General features: G+C 36.9%; 4 protein-coding genes across 4 annotated transcripts; 1 reads left to right on the plus strand and 3 right to left on the minus strand.

Annotated features, from left to right (window-relative positions):
* The first annotated feature begins 6,867 nt into the window (after window positions 1–6,867).
* Window positions 6,868–7,245, plus strand: LOC103309868 (general transcription factor II-I repeat domain-containing protein 2B-like). Its single transcript, XM_008186482.1, has one exon. The coding sequence runs from the start codon at window positions 6,868–6,870 to the stop codon at window positions 7,243–7,245; it is 378 nt and encodes a 125-aa protein (XP_008184704.1).
* Window positions 7,246–12,803: 5,558 nt separating this feature from the next.
* On the minus strand, window positions 12,804–13,748 carry LOC103309870. Its single transcript, XM_008186485.1, has one exon. The coding sequence runs from the start codon at window positions 13,746–13,748 to the stop codon at window positions 12,804–12,806; it is 945 nt and encodes a 314-aa protein (XP_008184707.1).
* A 58-nt stretch (window positions 13,749–13,806) lies between these two features.
* Window positions 13,807–15,918, minus strand: LOC103309872. The gene has a single exon (XM_008186490.1). The coding sequence runs from the start codon at window positions 15,916–15,918 to the stop codon at window positions 13,807–13,809; it is 2,112 nt and encodes a 703-aa protein (XP_008184712.1).
* A 3-nt stretch (window positions 15,919–15,921) lies between these two features.
* Window positions 15,922–18,030, minus strand: LOC103309873. Its single transcript, XM_008186497.1, has one exon. It carries the CDS (start codon window positions 18,028–18,030, stop codon window positions 15,922–15,924), a length of 2,109 nt encoding a protein of 702 aa, XP_008184719.1.
* Between the last annotated feature and the right edge of the window lie 2,804 nt (window positions 18,031–20,834).

Consider the following 20,834-nt stretch of genomic DNA (forward strand, 5'->3'; position numbering starts at 1 on the left):
CTTCTCTCGTGGCACAGAGTATAGTAAAGTTTTTCGAATTTGTAGACGAGATTTATTTTTTATCAGTTTGTAAGCTGTGCAACCTCGGTAACCTTGACAATTTACACAAGAATTTTCATATTATGATGGGGCTATAATAATGTACACTCCGAAGGTTAAGCGCTTCCTTGATGCTGAACTGTGGTGGGCTGATCTACCGTATCTAGCTGAACTGCTAGGGTGACCGATCTGTCCTTAGGGTAGCTGGACTGCTATGCAGGGTGGCTGATCTGCCAAGCCCATCTTTGGATGTGTGTGTGACGAACTTGAACACCACAAACGGTTAGGAGTGATAAAATCAGATCCAAATGGATATCGATTCGATTGGATACAAAAACCGGCTTGATACATGTACAAAACGGAAATATAATCAAAGGCAAAAACACTTTCAAAATACTTTCAACGTGTGGAAAATAGTAAGTAGGTATAATTTCTAGTGCCGAGGGGAAAGTCAACAACTGTAATTTTCTGTTGTAATGCTGCTGGCTCATTTCCACCTGCTTTCTCATATTTGAAAGAGAGATAATGTAAAAATGATTATTAGTTAATGCATCATCTATTTCTAAAGGATACTGTTCATCAAATGGGTTCGCCCTGCGATAGATGAAAAAATAATTTTAGTATTGAATACACAAATACTATCCAGCATTAAAATATAAAACTGATATTCATATTATATTTGTTTCATTTGCTCCGCATACAACCCACAAAATCCAACCATTCGATGAGTCTGTGCTTGGGCCATTAAAGTGGTTTTATAAACTAGAAATAAATATTTTTTTAAAAAATTACTCTGGCCGCATTATAAATCAATATGAGGTTGCTAAAATGTTCAGTCCTGCCTACTTGAAATGAGCTACCCTTCATAATGCAGTAGGTTGATTCAAATCTATTGGTATAATATGTTCATTATTAATCCTAGAATTTTTGGTGATGAAGAATTTGCAGCAACATCATTGACTTACAAACCAGTTGAAAGTTAAGTTGTCTTGAGCTATTGATCGAGCTTCTAAAAGATAAGCTATAAAAAACATACAGTTGATGGTAAGTTAATAAATTAATAGTTATACCTACATATCTAGTAGATATTATATAACAACTTAATTTTACAAATCAATAACACAATGAAAATATAAATCATTACCTTTATCTGTGTGTAGAACCTTGGATTTAAAATGTGTAAACTCAAATTCATTTGGATTTACATGGCGTTCAATATATTTTTGAACATAAGTATTACATAAATTAAAAATATAATAACTAAGATATTTGTACAATGCTTTTTTATTATTAACACATTACTGTTACCATACACATTAAAACTTTGAAAAAAGATGAGATAGATATCTAAATTATATAATTTTACCTAGATAACTCATTTTAAACAAGGGTGCACCATAAACACAAATTTGTATAAATAATTAAAAAAAAACATTATAATTAAGTACAAGGCATATTTAAAGTTTAAAAAAATTAAATAATTATAAATATAGGTACTACACGCATACACACATAAAAAAATGAATACTTATTTCAATATTGGCAGAGCCAACAATTTACCATCCATATTAAAAATCATAATTTTTTTTTTTAATATTTGATACATGCCATTGCTTAAAGTTTTCAGATAAAATATTAACATCATATATATCTAGTTTGGATGGTTTTATTGGTTTTTCAAACATATCACTTTTGATATTAAATGATTTCCCAACAATAACTGAAGAATTCGATAAAATTTCAATAATTTGTACTATTTCGCCTTCAGTTGTTAGTATAAAACAATCTGGTTTCTTAACTGTGAATGTATTATGATTATGATTTGCAAATTTTATTTTGTCATTAATATATAGATCTCATCATAACATTTAATTATTTTCTGCAATAGTTTATCGACACCGACGCGATCGACGCCGCCATCAGTGCCATGATTATCATTAGGTACGTCATTTGCGCATCACGTAATCCGGTCACTCGCCATCGTCCGTTGCCGCCGCACAGTGCGGCAAGATTATGAAAATATGTAGAAAACTCCCAGAAGTTTAAATAAATGTTATAGAGTTAAAATATTAGTATTTTATTAAATGTTTCATAATTATAAAGATTATTATATAATATGAAAAGTAAATTTATTATTCAGCGGATAAATATAAAATATGTGTAAATCAATAAACAATAGGGAATTAGGTTATCTATACATTTTACCATTTCAATCATCATTATCTTCTGTATCATCTACATTTTCATAGTCTTCATCAACATTGTCAACACTATCATCTTGTTTTGTATTCAGATTGAAAACGACTGATCATTCTCGAAATCTGAAGTTTTTGAGAGTCGGTACCATATCCTGTCCGTTTTTCAATTTTTTTTTGCAGGGTTTGTATTTGATATTGTAATTTTTGGTGTCCCGACTTTTTCATTATTTCAAGAAATTTTTCTCTTGGCATATTTAAGTTATTAGAACTTGTACCTACATACCAAGAAATTATCATAACAATAAATTATAAAGTATAAAATATAAAATATAGTTCAATACCGTAAATTTATTGCATAAAAAAGTAAATTAACGAGTAATTAGTTATTAATTCATTATAATGCCCAAAAACTATGAAAGTATCATTATGAAAACAAAATGAGAAACAATATACATACAAAAATAAAATATTTAAAAAATTGGGTTCAAAGAAAAAAAGTGCAAAAAATGTTTTCCCCTGGTAGGGATTCCCCACATCACAAGAGCTCTCCGGACTAATCGATCGCACTCAGAATCTTGAAAAATTGACTAACTATTATAACATAAAATATTCAAAGTTATTTAAAAACTTCTTTTTACCACAAAATTATTGAAAACCTTAAATATATCACTCTTATACCAAAGAAATTATTTAATTTATCATTGAAAACTAAAACCAATGGCACGATTTAAAAAGTTTAGGGCAAAAACGGGCAAAATTTGAAAAAGTCATCTTTAAACACAATACCTACTGCTTCTAATCATGTATAAATGATATCTGGATCAATCACGGAACATAATTAAACATCCAACTTTTCATTGAAAATTTAAAATATTTTTATTTTTTTTATGTGTAAACATTACAATTTTTTAAAACCGTCAAAACTTATATATCTGTTAAAATAAATCAATTTAAAAATAAGAAATATACCTGAGCCACATGGTTCCATGGTTAATTTGGAAAAATTAAAATCATAAAACAATAAAATGCATAAATAAGAAAGAAATGGGTATTTTGAATAAATCACGCGTTTACTCGGCTAGCAGTATGACCATTACGTAAGATTGCTTGGTGTGGAGTGGGATCAAATAATCTAATCTAATGACTTGTTACGAAATACTACAGGTACATAGATACGTTAATAGGCAATTATAAATTACCACCACATATTATTTTTTTTTTAGTTAATGTATATAAATTGTTGTTTTTGCCCCACTGTGCGCCGTCAACAGCCGCCGCTGTCCCCTCGTTCACTTCCGTGTTATCGACATCGTCGTCGCAGCTGTTGCAGTCACCGCCGCCACCGATACACCGCCTCACCTAGGCGCATGTGCTGATCAGTAATCAAGTTATTATTATTGTACCTATCAGTCCGCTGATTATTATTAATTATTATTGTTGATCTGTGCTCGGTTGACGTCTTCACCAGCCATTATATTATTGTATTTTCGTGTTGCAATAGACACCTTATTATTATTGTTACAACATTGGCGTTCTTTTATTTACATGCGGTCACCTTATCCACCCAAACTCGTGAACATCCTTTTCTTTTATTTAAGTAATTGCCCGGCCAAATGCTAGTGAATAGCCGGCTGCTCAAACAATGTTTTCGAATTATTCGCTTTAAAATTTTCTTATAGTTCTCGAAAGGAAAACAGCTACAGTTATCGAGAGGTCTATATTTGACCTAATGATCAACTACATGTAGTAAGCTATGTACATTATGCGATACTAAGTAGGAGCCATACGTGTTTTGTTCAAATGTTTTCACAAAATAATCCAAAAGCTTGGCGGCATAACCTACATATTTAGAATATAATATATTATAGTGTATATATTTAGTGTCATAAAAATAATGTTGATAGCATTCATCAGATAAGATATCTTTTAAAGCTACTGGCCCTGTATATGGGAGCAATTGCTTAAGTTCCGTTGCCTTATTCTAGGATATTCCTCAATTCCTCTTGGTTTGCGAACAAAATCATTTGTTATACAGTTATAATTTTATTTAGAGAAGAAGATAATTTTTTGACTTTCAAACTTGATTGACGTACATTTGGTGGACCATTGGTCATCCATAGATTGATTAATTTTTTCATGACTCCTAAACAAGCATGTAGTCAAGCGAAAATAATTCTGTTACATTTATATTGGGTATTAACACGATTGATGAAATAATAGATGAAATATAATGCTCTTCATTATTCATTGAGACATTGAATTTTTATTGACTATAATATTGTGCCATAGGTATTTATTTGGATACATTTATTTCTAAGACCTTATCATATTCATAATAATAATACGGATAAAAGTGTATTATGTTATGGGTAATTGTTTATACTAAGATAAATGCGAAGGTGTATAATATTAATTTGTAAGAATGGGGGGAAGCCTTCCACTGATCACTTAAGTCGACATAAATCTAGCACCTCCACAAAATTAACTCAAACTGCGCGCACATAATCATCATGACTTCTTTTTTATGATCAAAGGATTATATGGAAAGCAAGCTTTGTTGTTAATTTATTCACCTTCATGTCTACATCTAGTACATGAAAAAAATCCTGAGTGTCTTTTTACACGTAATAAAAAGCTTTTTGGCTGGTACATCACGGCACACAACTTCAAGAGTTACCTTTTTTAACTTGTTGTTAATAGTAATACATTACTGGTTAATTCTAGAGCTTCAGTAATGAAATCATGAAGAAAATCATTATTATCTTGAGGTTTTTGATATCCGTAATATATTCCTTTTTTTTATGATTAAAAAACAAGAATATGTACAATCTGTAATATACAATACAATAAGTAAAAGGGGGTACAGTTTACAAAACGGGATGGCATGAAATAAGGGGAGGTCCAATGACCCTACTTCAAAGTATATTCCTATAGGAAATACATAGCTACGGTAAACAGTGATTCTTCCATATTTAAAAATTCCAATTTTTTTAAAAACTGATAAAAAAAGAATTGAATATACCAGATGATTCTATACTACCAGGTACCAGTGGTCAAATCTTCCATTTGTCATTATTGGGGATGAGAGATTATGCTCTTCGCTCAATGAATTATGTTCGCATTTTTATATAATTCTATATTCTTCCCACTCATGTTATTAATATGTTGAAGAACTGATGCAAATATTTGTGTAAGTAATGAACCGTCCTATAAACATGTTTTGGATGACCACCATAAATGGTTATTTATGCTTGTTTTTCACAAATAAGCATCAGGGTATTTTTTATGTAATATTTTCATTATTTTCATCAAACTCTGATAAATGTCAGATATCGAACTCGTGTTGAATTTCCGGAAATTTAGAGCGAATACCAAATCGAATTCCTTTGTGTCTATCAGTAATAAATCGATTTTACAGCCTTGTTCTACGATGTCTTCGAGTAACATTTCGCAAGCTTTACGTAAGCTTCGATGTATAAATAATAATAATTGTATGAAATATATTAGCTATAAATGTATTTATCAATTGGATGTGTTATCAGCTATTGGTTTTTAAATAATATTAGTTTTGTATAATTTCTCCTCATGTTTTTCATTGTAATATGTTTAATACCATTTTACATAGTAGTTCATCCTTAATTCTATACAATATTCAAGTATAAGTTTGTATCCTATGATTGTGTAGTTAACCCGAAAGTATAAAACAATATAGAAAACATGCAGTAAAATGTATGATAGGTAATGTAGATTGTAGGAATTAATATTCAATGTATAAAAAACCAAAATGATAAGAAATGTAGTTCAAAAAGACAGTGGTTTTACCTATTCACACAATAATTCAAATCAACAATATTGGGGAGTAAAAATAGAATATAGGATATCAAGTCACCATACGTCAATGCTAGAACCCGCATAAATGCGGGTAGATTACCTACTTAGAAGATAGTCAGCACTGGTCAACAATTTAATGATTTTCGTGTTTAAACCACGGATTAAGATATTGGTAAAACAAGCTAACGATACGCGCTCTGGTGGCATAATCCTCAACTCGCATATTCGGAACGTATAGAAATGATTTCCGTTATAGCGTTGCCGCGTAAATGTTAGTCGCGTTCACGTAGGTATAGGCAGTAGAAATTATCGAACACCAATATTTTTCTGTGTGCAGTTGTTGTGTGCTGTTTGAATACAGTTGTAGCCTAATGTCCGAACAGTTACGATGTTATTTAAGAAGCGTAAATATGAAGAGGAGAATCGAGCTTTTAATATTCCTTTTTGTAGAAAGAAACGGTAAGCCAATGTGTCTTTTATGTCAAGTAACTTTGTCACAGTTCAAGGCCAGTAATCTAAAACGCCATCATGACAGTAACCACAGTGGTTTTAATAAAGATTTTCATGTTGGCTCTCAGTTAAGGAAAACCAAACTGAAATCACTCAAATAAAAACTTCATAGTCAGAGTTATGTCAATGTTTACCAAGGAAGCAGATTTAATAACTGAAGCTGGCTTCATCTTGGCTTTTAGTATTTCAAAAGCAAAAAATCCTTACACAGAGGGGGAGTTTATTAAGAAAAACATGGCACAAGTTATTTCTGTTTTAGAACCAAAAAATAAAAAACTGCAGAAACGAAATGCCTGTTGCTAGACACACAATAGAGAGGCGAATTTCTGTTCTAAGTGCCGATATTTTAAATAATTTACAAACAAATTTAAGCAAGTGTTTAGCAGTAAGCCTGACACTGGACGAGTCTACTGATATTAAAGATATGCCACAACCTGCCATATTTGTGAGGTATGAGTCAAAAAACTTGGAGATGATGGAAGAACTCTTAGACCTAGTTACTTTGAAGAATACTAATCGGGGTTGTGACATAAAAGAAGCCCTGGATGGGGTTTTACAGAAAAACGCAGTGCCTATCGGTAATATTGTCAGCATTGCTACTGATGGTGCACCTTCTATGACTGGTACGAACCAAGGGCTTATTGGACTATTAAAATTTAAAAGCTGACACATATCCTGATTTCCTACCTGTACATTCACAGAGAACATTTAGCAGCAAAATATTTTTAATATCCGCATATTATGCAGATAGTTCTAAAACTATATTATTTCTATGGGTACTATAATATATTTATATTATCTAAGTCTCTATTAAGAGGACACTACACGGGAATTGGTTGTCTCCATCTTACAAAATTTAAAGGTAAGATTATTATCTAGGGTAGGGCACTATAGATACAGATATGCTACGCCGCCATTTTGCTACTAATAATGTTATTATTATATTTTATCATGATTATTATTATTTCTAAGTAAGTTTTAAATTTATAAATATATTAAAATGTACAAAAATGTAGTTTAAAAATGGTTATATATTTTTAAGACTGAATCAACAAATACCCGTGTGTCATCTTCTTGCCAATAACCAAACATAATAATTATATTATCAAGAATTTCATGTATACAGATATAGATATTTCCGGAAAGAGACCAGGGGATTTTTTTAGATAATAGAAGATCTATATATATATAAATCTTCTATTATCGATGGGCATTTTAATTGTTCGTATAAATAGAAATACCTAATTCACCCGTTGCTGTGTGGCACTTGTAAGTGGCAGGCGCGGGGCGACTCACTGTGCCTACTGCCTACGTTCTGCGCGCGACACACGTGTGGTTTTTTCGGGTTCTATATTTCTTAAGTAAACATCGAATATAAATGTTGAAATAATATTTTTGTGTTTCATCTATACTAATATAAAAATGCTCGTTCAAGACTTAAAGTTCGACAATTAAAATATCAATATTATCATTTATCTCGCATTATGATTTGTAAATTATGAGACAAGAGTCTTGAAGACAAACGATACCTAACGGTTTAAAACTATTGTAGTATTACACCTAAATTATTTGACAATTCGAGAATCATAAATCATAATTTAGCAATTGGCGCCGATTGCACGTAAAAGGAATTAGGATTATCTTAGTTAAATTCAAATAAATACAAATTTTTAAATTCTTATATTTTTGCTAAGAAGTTATCATAACATTCATAACCAAATAAAAACTATTGAAATTGAGCATGCTACCTTATCTATATGTATGGTGAATAGTGATTGTTTTTAACCATATTTTCCTTTGTTATTTCCTTAAGATTTACAAGTATAAATCAACATACATTTCATGCACCATTATTTTATCTTTATTTTTGAAGGTTCAACAATTATTATTGGTAGTTATTAAATTTAAAATTTTAATTATTAAGATTTTAGATAAAATAATAAAAGTAAAATGTTATTAAAATAAACATTTTAAAATTAAGTAATGATTATATACATAGGTAGGTAGATTAAATAAATTATAAATTATAAATCTGTAAAATGTGTTAATTAATTATCAAGTAAAATCATTTAATAAAATTAAAATATATTATTACCTATTAGTACCTATTTGAAACATTTAAGATTTAAAAACATATTATTATTAGGTACATCGTAATATTCATTAAATTTAGTAAATTTCGAGCTAAATTTAAATCATTGCAAATTAAATTTGTACATGCCCTAAAGAATAATAATAACAGTGTACAACTGAAAAACAAATACATAATTATAAATTGTAATAATAACAAAGATAATAATAATATTAGGCACTTCATTTCTTAATAAACAAATTAATATTTAACTAAATGAGTATTATTACATTTAATAACAATTGAGTATAGGTAGAATGATAATAATACTAATAATAATGAACAATAATTAAAAAATTCTTATTTATATTGAAGTATACTTAATTTAGAATTTTGTTTTCCTTTATTTATAATTTTTACATTATCCATAGACCATTGGCGTTCTTTATAGATTCGAATGGTAAATAAATTATTTAATATACATTTTTTTTCTTTTTGATATATATTTTTAAGAAGTTTGTTGGTGATGAATTCATACTTTTTTTTCATGTTCATAAAGTTCCAAAACTGCATTCAAAGACCAAACAAACCCAGTGAAGCATGGTGGAATATTACTTTTAGCATTTGACTGATTTTTAAAACTTTGTTTTTTAATATTTTTAAACATTTCCAATGCTTCATAAATAATTGAGAAGTCCTTTAAATTATTTTCACTTTGCGGTTTTTTGCATGGGTTTTATCGTATAAATATTTACTATTCAGGACATCAAATAGATTGTTTAACCGGAGGAAAAAATTTGCTGTGTCTTGTGCTGTCAAAGAAACTAATTCACCGGTTTCAATGGCAGTTTTCATTGCTGCACTGACGGTGTTGCTGAAAACTTGTAAAGCCAGTTTACAACTCATTTTCTGCCATGGGTTCAGATACAAATGCCGTTGATCGATTTTACACATTGCTCTTGCCTTTTTTCTACATGAGTCAATTTTATATGTTTCACCGAAATCATTGAAACATATTTTTTTCTCTCTTTCATTTGTTGTTAGTATGATATTTCCTGTAAGCAGATTATTTCTAACGCTTTTCATCAAATGAGGAATATCATACATTAAGAAAAATTGTTTGCTGTTAATTACTGTATACAGATTTTCAGGAGTCCCTCCAAGCAAGGAAAACATTTTGCGGTTACTTGTACCTTGATCACAAGTTGTACTTGGTGAAAATCCAATTTCACATAGTTTCACAATGCTTATTCTTGCAATGTTGGCCATTTGATCACCTGTGACTCCAGTACTACTAATGATGTAAGCAAAAGATAGTTTCTATTTGTTATAAAGTCCACATATTATTACAACAAGAACAAGTTTTGCAGACTTTTCTTATCGATCCAAATGCCCTAGATATCTATCTTCATAGCCCTCAATGAAATCTAATGATTGATTATACTCCACACACGTTTTTATTGACATTTCATCAATTAACACTACACATTCTTTTTCTTGCTCAGTCATTACTACAGTCAGACATTAATGTCAATTGAGAATTATATTCTGCTACAAAACCTGACAAATACATCAACAATTTAAGCCATCGCTGAATAGAAGTCACTCCGGGTAAAACTATCTTATTTCTTCTCATAAACCTGTATGTTGATGGGGATTTAAAATATATAGATGTAGCAACATTTTTCTCAACTTGTGTCCATGGCTTTATTTGTTATGCAAAAGCTGCATAGTGATAAGTGCTTTGGAATTTTTGGAGTTAAATACAGTTATTAATCAAAGTACTTGGATCCAATTTTGTTTTTGGAATTTGCATTTATTTTTATCAGACATGATATTTTGAGACGCTTCTGTGCTAATAGTTTTTTTTTGCTTGATAAGTAACTGTTTCTAAAAGTTTTTCATATTTTCTACTTTGCTTGGTTTTTATTGGGCTTGGTAGTTGTGTCAATTGAGACACATATTTTTTTTGTACTTGGGGAAACAGTTTCAAAATTATATGTTTGATCATATTCTTCATCAATAATTTCTTTGATATCATGACGTGTCTCTATACATTTTTCATAAAGTTTATTTGGAATAATTAATTTCAGTTATTTTGGTGAAAAGTCCTGCATTATTTTATCACCAAAGGACTCTTTTAAAATACATTTATGTGTTCTTCTCCTAAAAATAACAAGAATGTAATTTTTATTTTATTTAAATTTGTATTTATGTAATTTATATTTATAAGAATAAACAGACATTAACCAGTCTTCACTATATTTGTGTACTCTGTAGTCAGTAGTATATTAAACTGTAATAGATGTTTAATCAGGTAACTTATACTTCTATATCTAAATCCTTTTTTGTGAGGAAAATGTAATAAGATTAATGTTTCATACTACATTTTCTTTAGCTAAATGCTAAATGTATCATGGCCACTTGGTACAAACTACATTACAATCTAATATTTAACACTTACTGCCAAATTCATATTTTCATAAAAATATAAAACAACTTTAAGTAGTAGCCGGTAGGTACATAATATATATATAGTTATATGTGTTTGTATAATTTTATGAAATATCAATAATCAAAGTATGTATACTTTGAGAATAACAATTGCATATACCATGTGTTAACGAAAACCATTTACAATGTATAATTAAATTATCCCTATTACTTTATAACCTATACATATTTTTGAATCCTGTTTGTAAGACATAAAACTACACTATTTCATAATCAATCTCTCACTGATTGTTGGCGCCGACGCAGCTCCTACGAGTTCTGGCGGTTGGCCACGACGACTCGCGCCGGTATGGGAGAAGGTGATTAATATTATGATATTAAAAAACACTAAGGTTTAATTATAATATAATGTGTCTTATAATTTGGATTGAATAATAATAATATAACCTTCTACAAGTACGATTGTCAAAGACGTCTCTTCGATCAATCCACGGAAGTTTAAAACAATACTTTAAGCCTATACGTAACAATAGGTGTACGGAACAAAAATGATAATACAACAGTATAATAACAAATAATAATATGCAACGATACCACGACGGAGATGATGATATCGTGGATCCGTGATAAGCTCGAAAATGAGGCGACGGCGGATGATACGGCAACAACAGCTGTTGACGACAATCACGAAGGCGGCGGCGGCGGCGGCGGCGGCGGCGGCGGCAGCGAAATAATTATTTTAAATAACGGACACCGGACACGTTATAACTCCACTCCAATCAGTACGGACTAAGTACTTGATCAGCGGATTACAATATAACGGGTGATATGTATGATTATGTTTACAACTCACATGTGATAAACATAATACGAAAAGCTCAGCTCGGTGAACGACTCGTACACGCGGTAATATGGTATTGTCTCAATAGCGACGAACTAGAGACAATTCACAGCGGTCGAACGACTAAATAAATTCGAACACGGCGAGCACAAACGGCAGTTACATAGAGACGCACGACGAAATATATATTAATTACAAATATGGATAATTAATCCGAAAAGCACATATCACGTGGACGCGGAATTAACACGGTGCGTACGGGCCGTTGGACATCGGCGCCGGTGGCGAACTGAGAGAGACGTAGTGCCGTACAGCAGGGAATCGACGTTCGCTGATGGCCACGGGCGGAGGGGGGACAAAAGTTCTAGATCACCTGACTTGTCGTACGTTATCGCGCGTACCTGCATGACATCTCGATTGGGAGTAAAGAGCGGCAGTTTGAACATTCTCCCCCATGGGAAGCTCCGCTTGACATTGATCGTGAAATCTGCCGATGAAGTAGACCCTAATTTATATAATTAAAAAAAACATTGGTAACAATAAAATGGTAAAAAATTTATAATGAAGTTACAATAGAAAAAATATAATAACATAAATAAGTACATGGTATGATAACAATGGATATAATCCATAAAAATAATTATAATAAACATAATTGAGCAAAACATTACAGTGTACAGCTCCCCCCAAACCCTCCAGTAAGAGCATCGCAGATAACCGCCAAAACCATAGATTATAGTGGTTATACCAGGGAGGTGTCATATTGAAATGCAAAAGACATGCGCATAATTAATATTTATAGGATAAAATAATAGGCAGGTAAATATTAAATCGCTCGGGGGCCAGAGGAATATACAGTTTAGTCAGTCGGTAACACAACCAACTTAACTACCGGTCGTGTGATACGTCCTTGAGGCGTTAACACCGACGCTACGCGCACTGTTCCATCGGGTCCTGGCACGAGTTCCATGATGCGCCCAAGACGCCATGATAATGGTGGTGCTTGGTTGTCAACCACGACAACCATGTCGTTGACTTTTAGGTTAGGGACTCTATCTGTCCATTTGACACGTTCTTGAAGAGTTGTCAAATACTCTGTTGACCAACGCTTCCAAAAAGCTTGGTGGCATTGATCTAGCAACTTCCATCGGTTGGTCAAGTTTCGGGTAGTGTCTGGATTGGATCGAGGTGGAACGGCTAGCAACGGTTGCCCAATGAGGAAGTGACCAGGCGTGAGACACTCCAAGTCATGAGGGTCTGTTGATGCCGGCGTCAATGGTCGAGAATTGAGGACGGCTTCGATGCGGATCAAGACCGTGGTGAATTCTTCGTAGGTGAAGACATGGGAGCTCATTGTACGAACCAACAGTCGCTTTGTCGACCGGACAGCCGCCTCCCATAACCCACCGAAGTGCGGAGCACTGGGCGGATTGAAATGCCATTTGCAATTTGGACGAGAATTGGTAGTAATAGCGAGCTGACCTTGAGGGCTGGTAATAAGCGCTTGCAATTGCTTGTCGGCACCAATGAAGTTAGTTCCGCAATCAGAAAAGATTTCACAGGGGAGTCCACGACGACCGACAAAACGGTCAAATGCTGCTAAGAATGCATCAGTTGACAGGTCCGACACCAATTCAAGGTGAACCGCTTTTACAGAGAAGCAGACAAACACGGCAATATACACCTTATAAATACGGGATTTCCGAAGTTTCAATTCTCGCATTTGAAGGGGACCAGCATAGTCCACGCCGACTCGGGCGAATGGACGAAATTGTTGCACGCGTGCAGCAGGAAGGTCCGCCATCAAAGGTTGAGGAGGTTTTGCTGTTAGTCGCACGCATACGGAACAATGTCTCAACACATCATGTGCAACCGAACGAATGGCGACGATCCAATATTGTCGCAAAATAAGTGATATCATGACACGGGGGCCGGAGTGGCCACGTTAGGCGATGCCACCGACGACAAATCAACAGTGCTAAATGGGAGCGCTTAGCAATTAGAATCGGGTGTTTGCAACCGTATGACAGGAGTGCAATGACGAACGCGACCACCGACTCTGATGATTCCGACATCGTCACGAACGGTGCCAAACGAGCTAACGGCTTCGACGAGACTCTGCGACCAGTTGATAACTCGCTTAATAGAGTGCAGAAATGGATACTCTGAGACTCTCTAATAATACTACGAGTCGCGCAGTCAACTTCAGTAACATTTAGACACAGCGTAGGAGATGGTTCAAACTTGGTACGGCGGCAGTGGTTGATGAAACGGTGCATCAGAGTGGTGACGCGAATCATGCGGTCATAAGATGAAAAACGATTGAACCATTCTTCAGGCCAGTCCTGCCGGTTGATTTGAGTTGTAAGCGCTACTGGCAACACTTCAGGTAGACTGCACAATGGAATGGGTGCAACGAGTCTTATCCACGTTGACGGATTGGCCCGAAGGATTGCAGGGCCTTGCCAATAGAGGGATAGCTTCGTGAGTTCTGAAGGCATTACTCCTCTTGACGCACAATCGGCAGGATTGTTTGTCGACTCAATGTGGCTCCATTGACAGTCAGGCAATATGGTGCGTATCTGATGGATACGATTGGACACATATACCTTGAATGAGGTATGAGGCACAGTTAACCAGGACAAAACTATCATAGAGTCAGTCCAACCATATGTCCCTACAATCTTGATATGAGGATCTAGCGTTTGCTTGATACGCCCAAGCCAACGCGCGAGTAACAGAGCGGCGTTCAGCTCTAATCGTGGTATGCTTAACGGCTTCATAAGAGCAAGCTTAGTCTTCGATCCCACGAGAATGGCAGGTTGATCACCCGATGAGTTGGCTACCAACACATATACGACCGCGGCATATCCAAGCTGTGAAGCGTCACAGAATCCCATCAGATAGCATGCCGATTGTTTAAATGTGCCAAAGTGGCGTGCTACTCGAATCGTTGACAACGTAGGAAGATCAGACAAAAACGAGGACCAATCAGCGTGGATGTCAGGAGGCAGTGGATCGTCCCACTCCAATCCTAGTTGCCAGGTCCGCTGCATGATGCATTTTGCCCAAAACACTGTAGGGCCGAACAACCCCAATGGGTCGAATATCCTGGCGACAAGTGATAACACGCCCCGCTTAGTGAATGTTGGAGACGGTTGAAAGCGCAATGCACAGCTAAAAAAATCATTGTTAGGGTTCCATTGCAACCCAAGTACTTTAGTTCCACCATCTTCGGAGTCATTAAATGGTAATGGCGTGCATACCCGATCAGATGCAGGTACAGACGATAAAATATCCGGAGTGTTGCTAGACCATTTTTTAAGCTCGAGCCCGGATTTTGCGAGGATAAACTGCAAGGACGATTGTAACTCCAAAGCACTTTCAACAGAATCCGATCCGACGCAGATATCATCAACGTAAGTCTGGTACAACAAGGCATCACGGACCTGATCGGCGTCAGTGCAATCGGTTTCAGCAATAGCGTGGAGCACACGTATAGCCAGGAATGGAGCACACGTAACTCCATATGTCACCGTGTTCAACTGGTACTCGACCAGCTGGTCATGCGGAGATGACCGCCATAAGATATGCTGGTACTTGCGGTACTCTGGTAGCACCTGGATTTGACGATACATCTTGCAGATGTCCGCCGTGAATGCATGTTGATGTATGCGGAATCGCGTTAAGACATCAATTATGTCCTGCTGTAGCTTCTTCCCTGGAAGCAGACAGCTGTTTAACGACGGTCCGGTTGAACATCGTGCAGATGCGTCAAACACCACACGGATCTTGGCGTCACCATCATCTGCCTTGTAAATTGCATGATGAGGGACAAAGTAATGACCTGGTGTGGGCGCGATAGACATATGGCCCAATGCTAAATACTCGTCCATAAATTCCTTGTACAGCGTCTGCAACTGTGGATTGGCCAATAGCTTCCTCTCCAAAGACTCAAAACGCTTGACCGCCATTAATCAAGAGCCAGCAAATGTCGTGGGTAATACATGCGATCGGAACGGTAAAGGCACAGAGAACCTGCCAGATGGTAGCCGGATACACTCGTTCCTGAATATGGATTCACACTTTCCTTCCTCGGTGAACACATCTGGAGCAGCTTCGGGTTCTTCGATGTCCCAAAATTTATTCATTTGCTCTTCAATGGATAGGGTGAGCGAAACTGGGAGAGCATGAAGTGGCTCGACGTTCGTATTTGGAACAGGACCAATTAAAATCCAGCCAAAGACAGAATTGAATGCCGAAGGCAGAGAAGCACCAACGTCAATTTTGTGACCATTCATAATGGTGGCGTATACATCAGCACCCAGCAGCATATCCACACTGGTTGCGACATTGAACGAAGGGTCAGCCAGGGCGAGGTTTGAAAACTTATCCTTAATCGTCGAATGCAATGTTTTGTGTGGCATATCTCCGGTGATAGATGGTAACACCCAGGCTCGAATCGACAGCGATGGTTCAGGCGCAAACCGTGGCTGGACAATACAGTCAACTCGGCCCATTACACTGGTAACAGGATGTCCAGCTAAACCAGTAACAGGCGCAGTCCAGCGAGTACGTTTCAAACCAAGACGGTCAGCACATGATACCGTAACAGCACTTATTTGCGAAGCACAATCGACAAGTGCATGCACCGTCTGCCACGTGCCGGAACGGTCTCGCACGTGAACAAGCGCTGTCCCCAACATTACTGAACATGATGTAGAAGCGGTGGGCGTCAGGTGAGAAGCACACAAAGACGACTTCGCTTTGGGTTCGGAAACCTTTTCCTTAGTGTTGCGTCCACCCATGTGTAACAAGGTGTGATGATTCCGTGAACATTGCTTGCAGCTTGGTTTTGAACGACACTTGTTCGACCAATGAGAATCACTAAAACAATTGAAACACAAACTATTCTCACGCATCCAGTTACTACGTTCATCGACTGCCAATGACAAGAATTGGCCGCATGAGTCCAGACTATGGCTTGCCTTGCAACACGGACAAGATCGTTCAGGCTTGGTTGTGAGCAATGACGCAGCATGTTGATGACCGGAATTACTGGGACGATCTCCCTTACGGTTTGATGGACGAGACGACTTCGCCTGTGAACCAGCGTTTCCTGATCTTGAATCACCAATTATTTCCAACGTGGACACTCGAGACTGAACGCAATTCAATAATGCCTCAATAGTCGGGTAATCACCCGGACTGGTAACCGTAGTTTCAAACAGCTCCCGAGTCGCAATCGGTAAGCAGCGAAATGCCATAGAAAATAGAACGAACGATCCCAAATCCGGAATATTGAGTGATTTTAATAAAGAAAGGCCTTCGCTGAACTTACTGACAAACTTACTCAAGTCTGTCAATGACTCATGAGTGGACACAGGTAATTGAAACATTTTGTCAATTAATGACATGGCGACTAGTCGCGGCCTATTAAAACGGTGCTCAACTGTTGACCAGGCTAGGTCATAATTGTCCTCAGACATTGGTATGCCACGTATGGCATCAGAAGCCGCACCACGCAGGCAACCAACTAAATAATACATTTTATCCGCCTTAGGTATTGACCTTGAATCGACATTTGCGCGGAATTGATCGCGGAATGTAGGCCACTGGTGAAAATCTCCATCATATATAGGCAACGGTATTTCGGGCAAACGAGATGATGGACCGGAAGTGGGCGACAATGATAATCCAACCCGATGACCAGCACCCTGATATTTGCCCACATGCTTGTTAATGTAGGACAGGTCAAGAGCCTCAGCGCCAGATGGTGTGAGTTGACTGAGAATGGACTTCGACGTAGTTATGAGATTACGCACTTCACCGGGCAAATCCGGCGAATAGTCATCCAGTTGGCCTAACTCAATAAGATGATTTAGAACTGCATCATCTTCGGCCCTAAACTGGATCCACAATGAATCAAGATCAACAACTGCATGCCTGAAGTCAGAAACCAATGTCGCATCGTTCAATGAACGTACAACCTGGGCATGGATAGCTCGAATTTGTGAAACGACTGTAGTTCGTTTGGTAATATCACGATCTCGCAGACGCGTCAGACGTTCATTTTCGTCACCCATTTTGCCGAAATGTTATTACAACCAACTTACCCAAAACGATAAAATACCTGCCTTAAAATTTAAATCATACACAATATCTAATACGTTATAATAAAACAATAAACAATAAATATATAAGTACGTAAACAACCAGTACTATAATTGTAACCTTTACAATTCAATATTAATTGATTTAATGCATTTACCTATAATGGGTATAATTATATGACACTACAATAGACCCCCACACAACGCTAACTGGACCCTAACTCAGGTCCACAACCACGCTCTGCTACCAAAAATGTTGGCGCCGACGCAGCTCCTACGAGTTCTGGCGGTTGGCCACGACGACTCGCGCCGGTATGGGAGAAGGTGATTAATATTATGATATTAAAAAACACTAAGGTTTAATTATAATATAATGTGTCTTATAATTTGGATTGAATAATAATAATATAACCTTCTACAAGTACGATTGTCAAAGACGTCTCTTCGATCAATCCACGGAAGTTTAAAACAATACTTTAAGCCTATACGTAACAATAGGTGTACGGAACAAAAATGATAATACAACAGTATAATAACAAATAATAATATGCAACGATAACACGACGGAGATGATGATATCGTGGATCCGTGATAAGCTCGAAAATGAGGCGACGGCGGATGATACGGCAACAACAGCTGTTGACGACAATCACGAAGGCGGCGGCAGCGGCAGCGGCGGCGGCGGCGGCAGCGAAATACTGACGTCACGACGGCGGCGGCGGCGGCAGCGAAATAATTATTTTAAATAACGGACACCGGACACGTTATAACTCCACTCCAATCAGTACGGACTAAGTACTTGATCAGCGGATTACAATATAACGGGTGATATGTATGATTATGTTTACAACTCACATGTGATAAACATAATACGAAAAGCTCAGCTCGGTGAACGACTCGTACACGCGGTAATATGGTATTGTCTCAATAGCGACGAACTAGAGACAATTCACAGCGGTCGAACGACTAAATAAATTCGAACACGGCGAGCACAAACGGCAGTTACATAGAGACGCACGACGAAATATATATTAATTACAAATATGGATAATTAATCCGAAAAGCACATATCACGTGGACGCGGAATTAACACGGTGCGTACGGGCCGTTGGACATCGGCGCCGGTGGCGAACTGAGAGAGACGTAGTGCCGTACAGCAGGGAATCGACGTTCGCTGATGGCCACGGGCGGAGGGGGGACAAAAGTTCTAGATCACCTGACTTGTCGTACGTTATCGCGCGTACCTGCATGACATCTCGATTGGGAGTAAAGAGCGGCAGTTTGAACATTCTCCCCCATGGGAAGCTCCGCTTGACATTGATCGTGAAATCTGCCGATGAAGTAGACCCTAATTTATATAATTCAAAAAAACATTGGTAACAATAAAATGGTAAAAAATGTATAATGAAGTTACAATAGAAAAAATATAATAACATAAATAAGTACATGGTATGATAACAATGGATATAATCCATAAAAATAATTATAATAAACATAATTGAGCAAAACATTACAGTGTACAGCTCCCCCCAAACCCTCCAGTAAGAGCATCGCAGATAACCGCCAAAACCATAGATTATAGTGGTTATACCAGGGAGGTGTCATATTGAAATGCAAAAGACATGCGCATAATTAATATTTATAGGATAAAATAATAGGCAGGTAAATATTAAATCGCTCGGGGGCCAGAGGAATATACAGTTTAGTCAGTCGGTAACACAACCAACTTAACTACCGGTCGTGTGATACGTCCTTGAGGCGTTAACACCGATGCTACGCGCACTGTTCCATCGGGTCCTGGCACGAGTTCCATGATGCACCCAAGACGCCATGATAATGGTGGTGCTTGGTTGTCAACCACGACAACCATGTCGTTGACTTTTAGGTTAGGGACTCTATCTGTCCATTTGACACGTTCTTGAAGAGTTGTCAAATACTCTGTTGACCAACGCTTCCAAAAAGCTTGGTGGCATTGATCTAGCAACTTCCATCGCTTGGTCAAGTTTCGGGTAGTGTCTGGATTGGATCGAGGTGGAACGGCTAGCAACGGTTGCTCAATGAGGAAGTGACCAGGCGTGAGACACTCCAAGTCATGAGGGTCTGTTGATGCCGGCGTCAATGGTCGAGAATTGAGGACGGCTTCGATGCGGATCAAGACCGTGGTGAATTCTTCGTAGGTGAAGACATGGGAGCTCATTGTACGAACCAACAGTCGCTTTGTCGACCGGACAGCCGCCTCCCATAACCCACCGAAGTGCGGAGCACTGGGCGGATTGAAATGCCATTTGCAATTTGGACGAGAATTGGTAGTAATAGCGAGCTGACCTTGAGGACTGGTAATAAGCGCTTGCAATTGCTTGTCGGCACCAATGAAGTTAGTTCCGCAATCAGAAAAGATTTCACAGGGGAGTCCACGACGACCGACAAAACGGTCAAATGCTGCTAAGAATGCATCAGTTGACAGGTCCGACACCAATTCAAGGTGAACCGCTTTTACAGAGAAGCAGACAAACACGGCAATATACACCTTATAAATACGGGATTTCCGAAGTTTCAATTCTCGCATTTGAAGGGGACCAGCATAGTCCACGCCGACTCGGGCGAATGGACGAAATTGTTGCACGCGTGCAGCAGATGTCCGCCATCAAAGGTTGAGGAGGTTTTGCTGTTAGTCGCACGCATACGGAACAATGTCTCAACACATCATGTGCAACCGAACGAATGGCGACGATCCAATATTGTCGCAAAATAAGTGATATCATGACACGGGGGCCGGA

Source organism: Acyrthosiphon pisum, chromosome X (genome assembly GCF_005508785.2).
Source record: "Acyrthosiphon pisum isolate AL4f chromosome X, pea_aphid_22Mar2018_4r6ur, whole genome shotgun sequence".
Taxonomy (NCBI): domain Eukaryota; kingdom Metazoa; phylum Arthropoda; class Insecta; order Hemiptera; family Aphididae; genus Acyrthosiphon; species Acyrthosiphon pisum.

Excerpts from the sequence above, each read along its gene's own strand:
- LOC103309873 (XM_008186497.1), bottom strand. The coding sequence starts at position 18,030 with ATGGGTGACGAAAATGAACGTCTGACGCGTCTGCGAGATCGTGATATT.
- LOC103309872 (XM_008186490.1), bottom strand. The coding sequence starts at position 15,918 with ATGGCGGTCAAGCGTTTTGAGTCTTTGGAGAGGAAGCTATTGGCCAAT.
- LOC103309870 (XM_008186485.1), bottom strand. The coding sequence starts at position 13,748 with ATGGCGGACCTTCCTGCTGCACGCGTGCAACAATTTCGTCCATTCGCC.
- LOC103309868 (XM_008186482.1), top strand. The coding sequence starts at position 6,868 with ATGCCTGTTGCTAGACACACAATAGAGAGGCGAATTTCTGTTCTAAGT.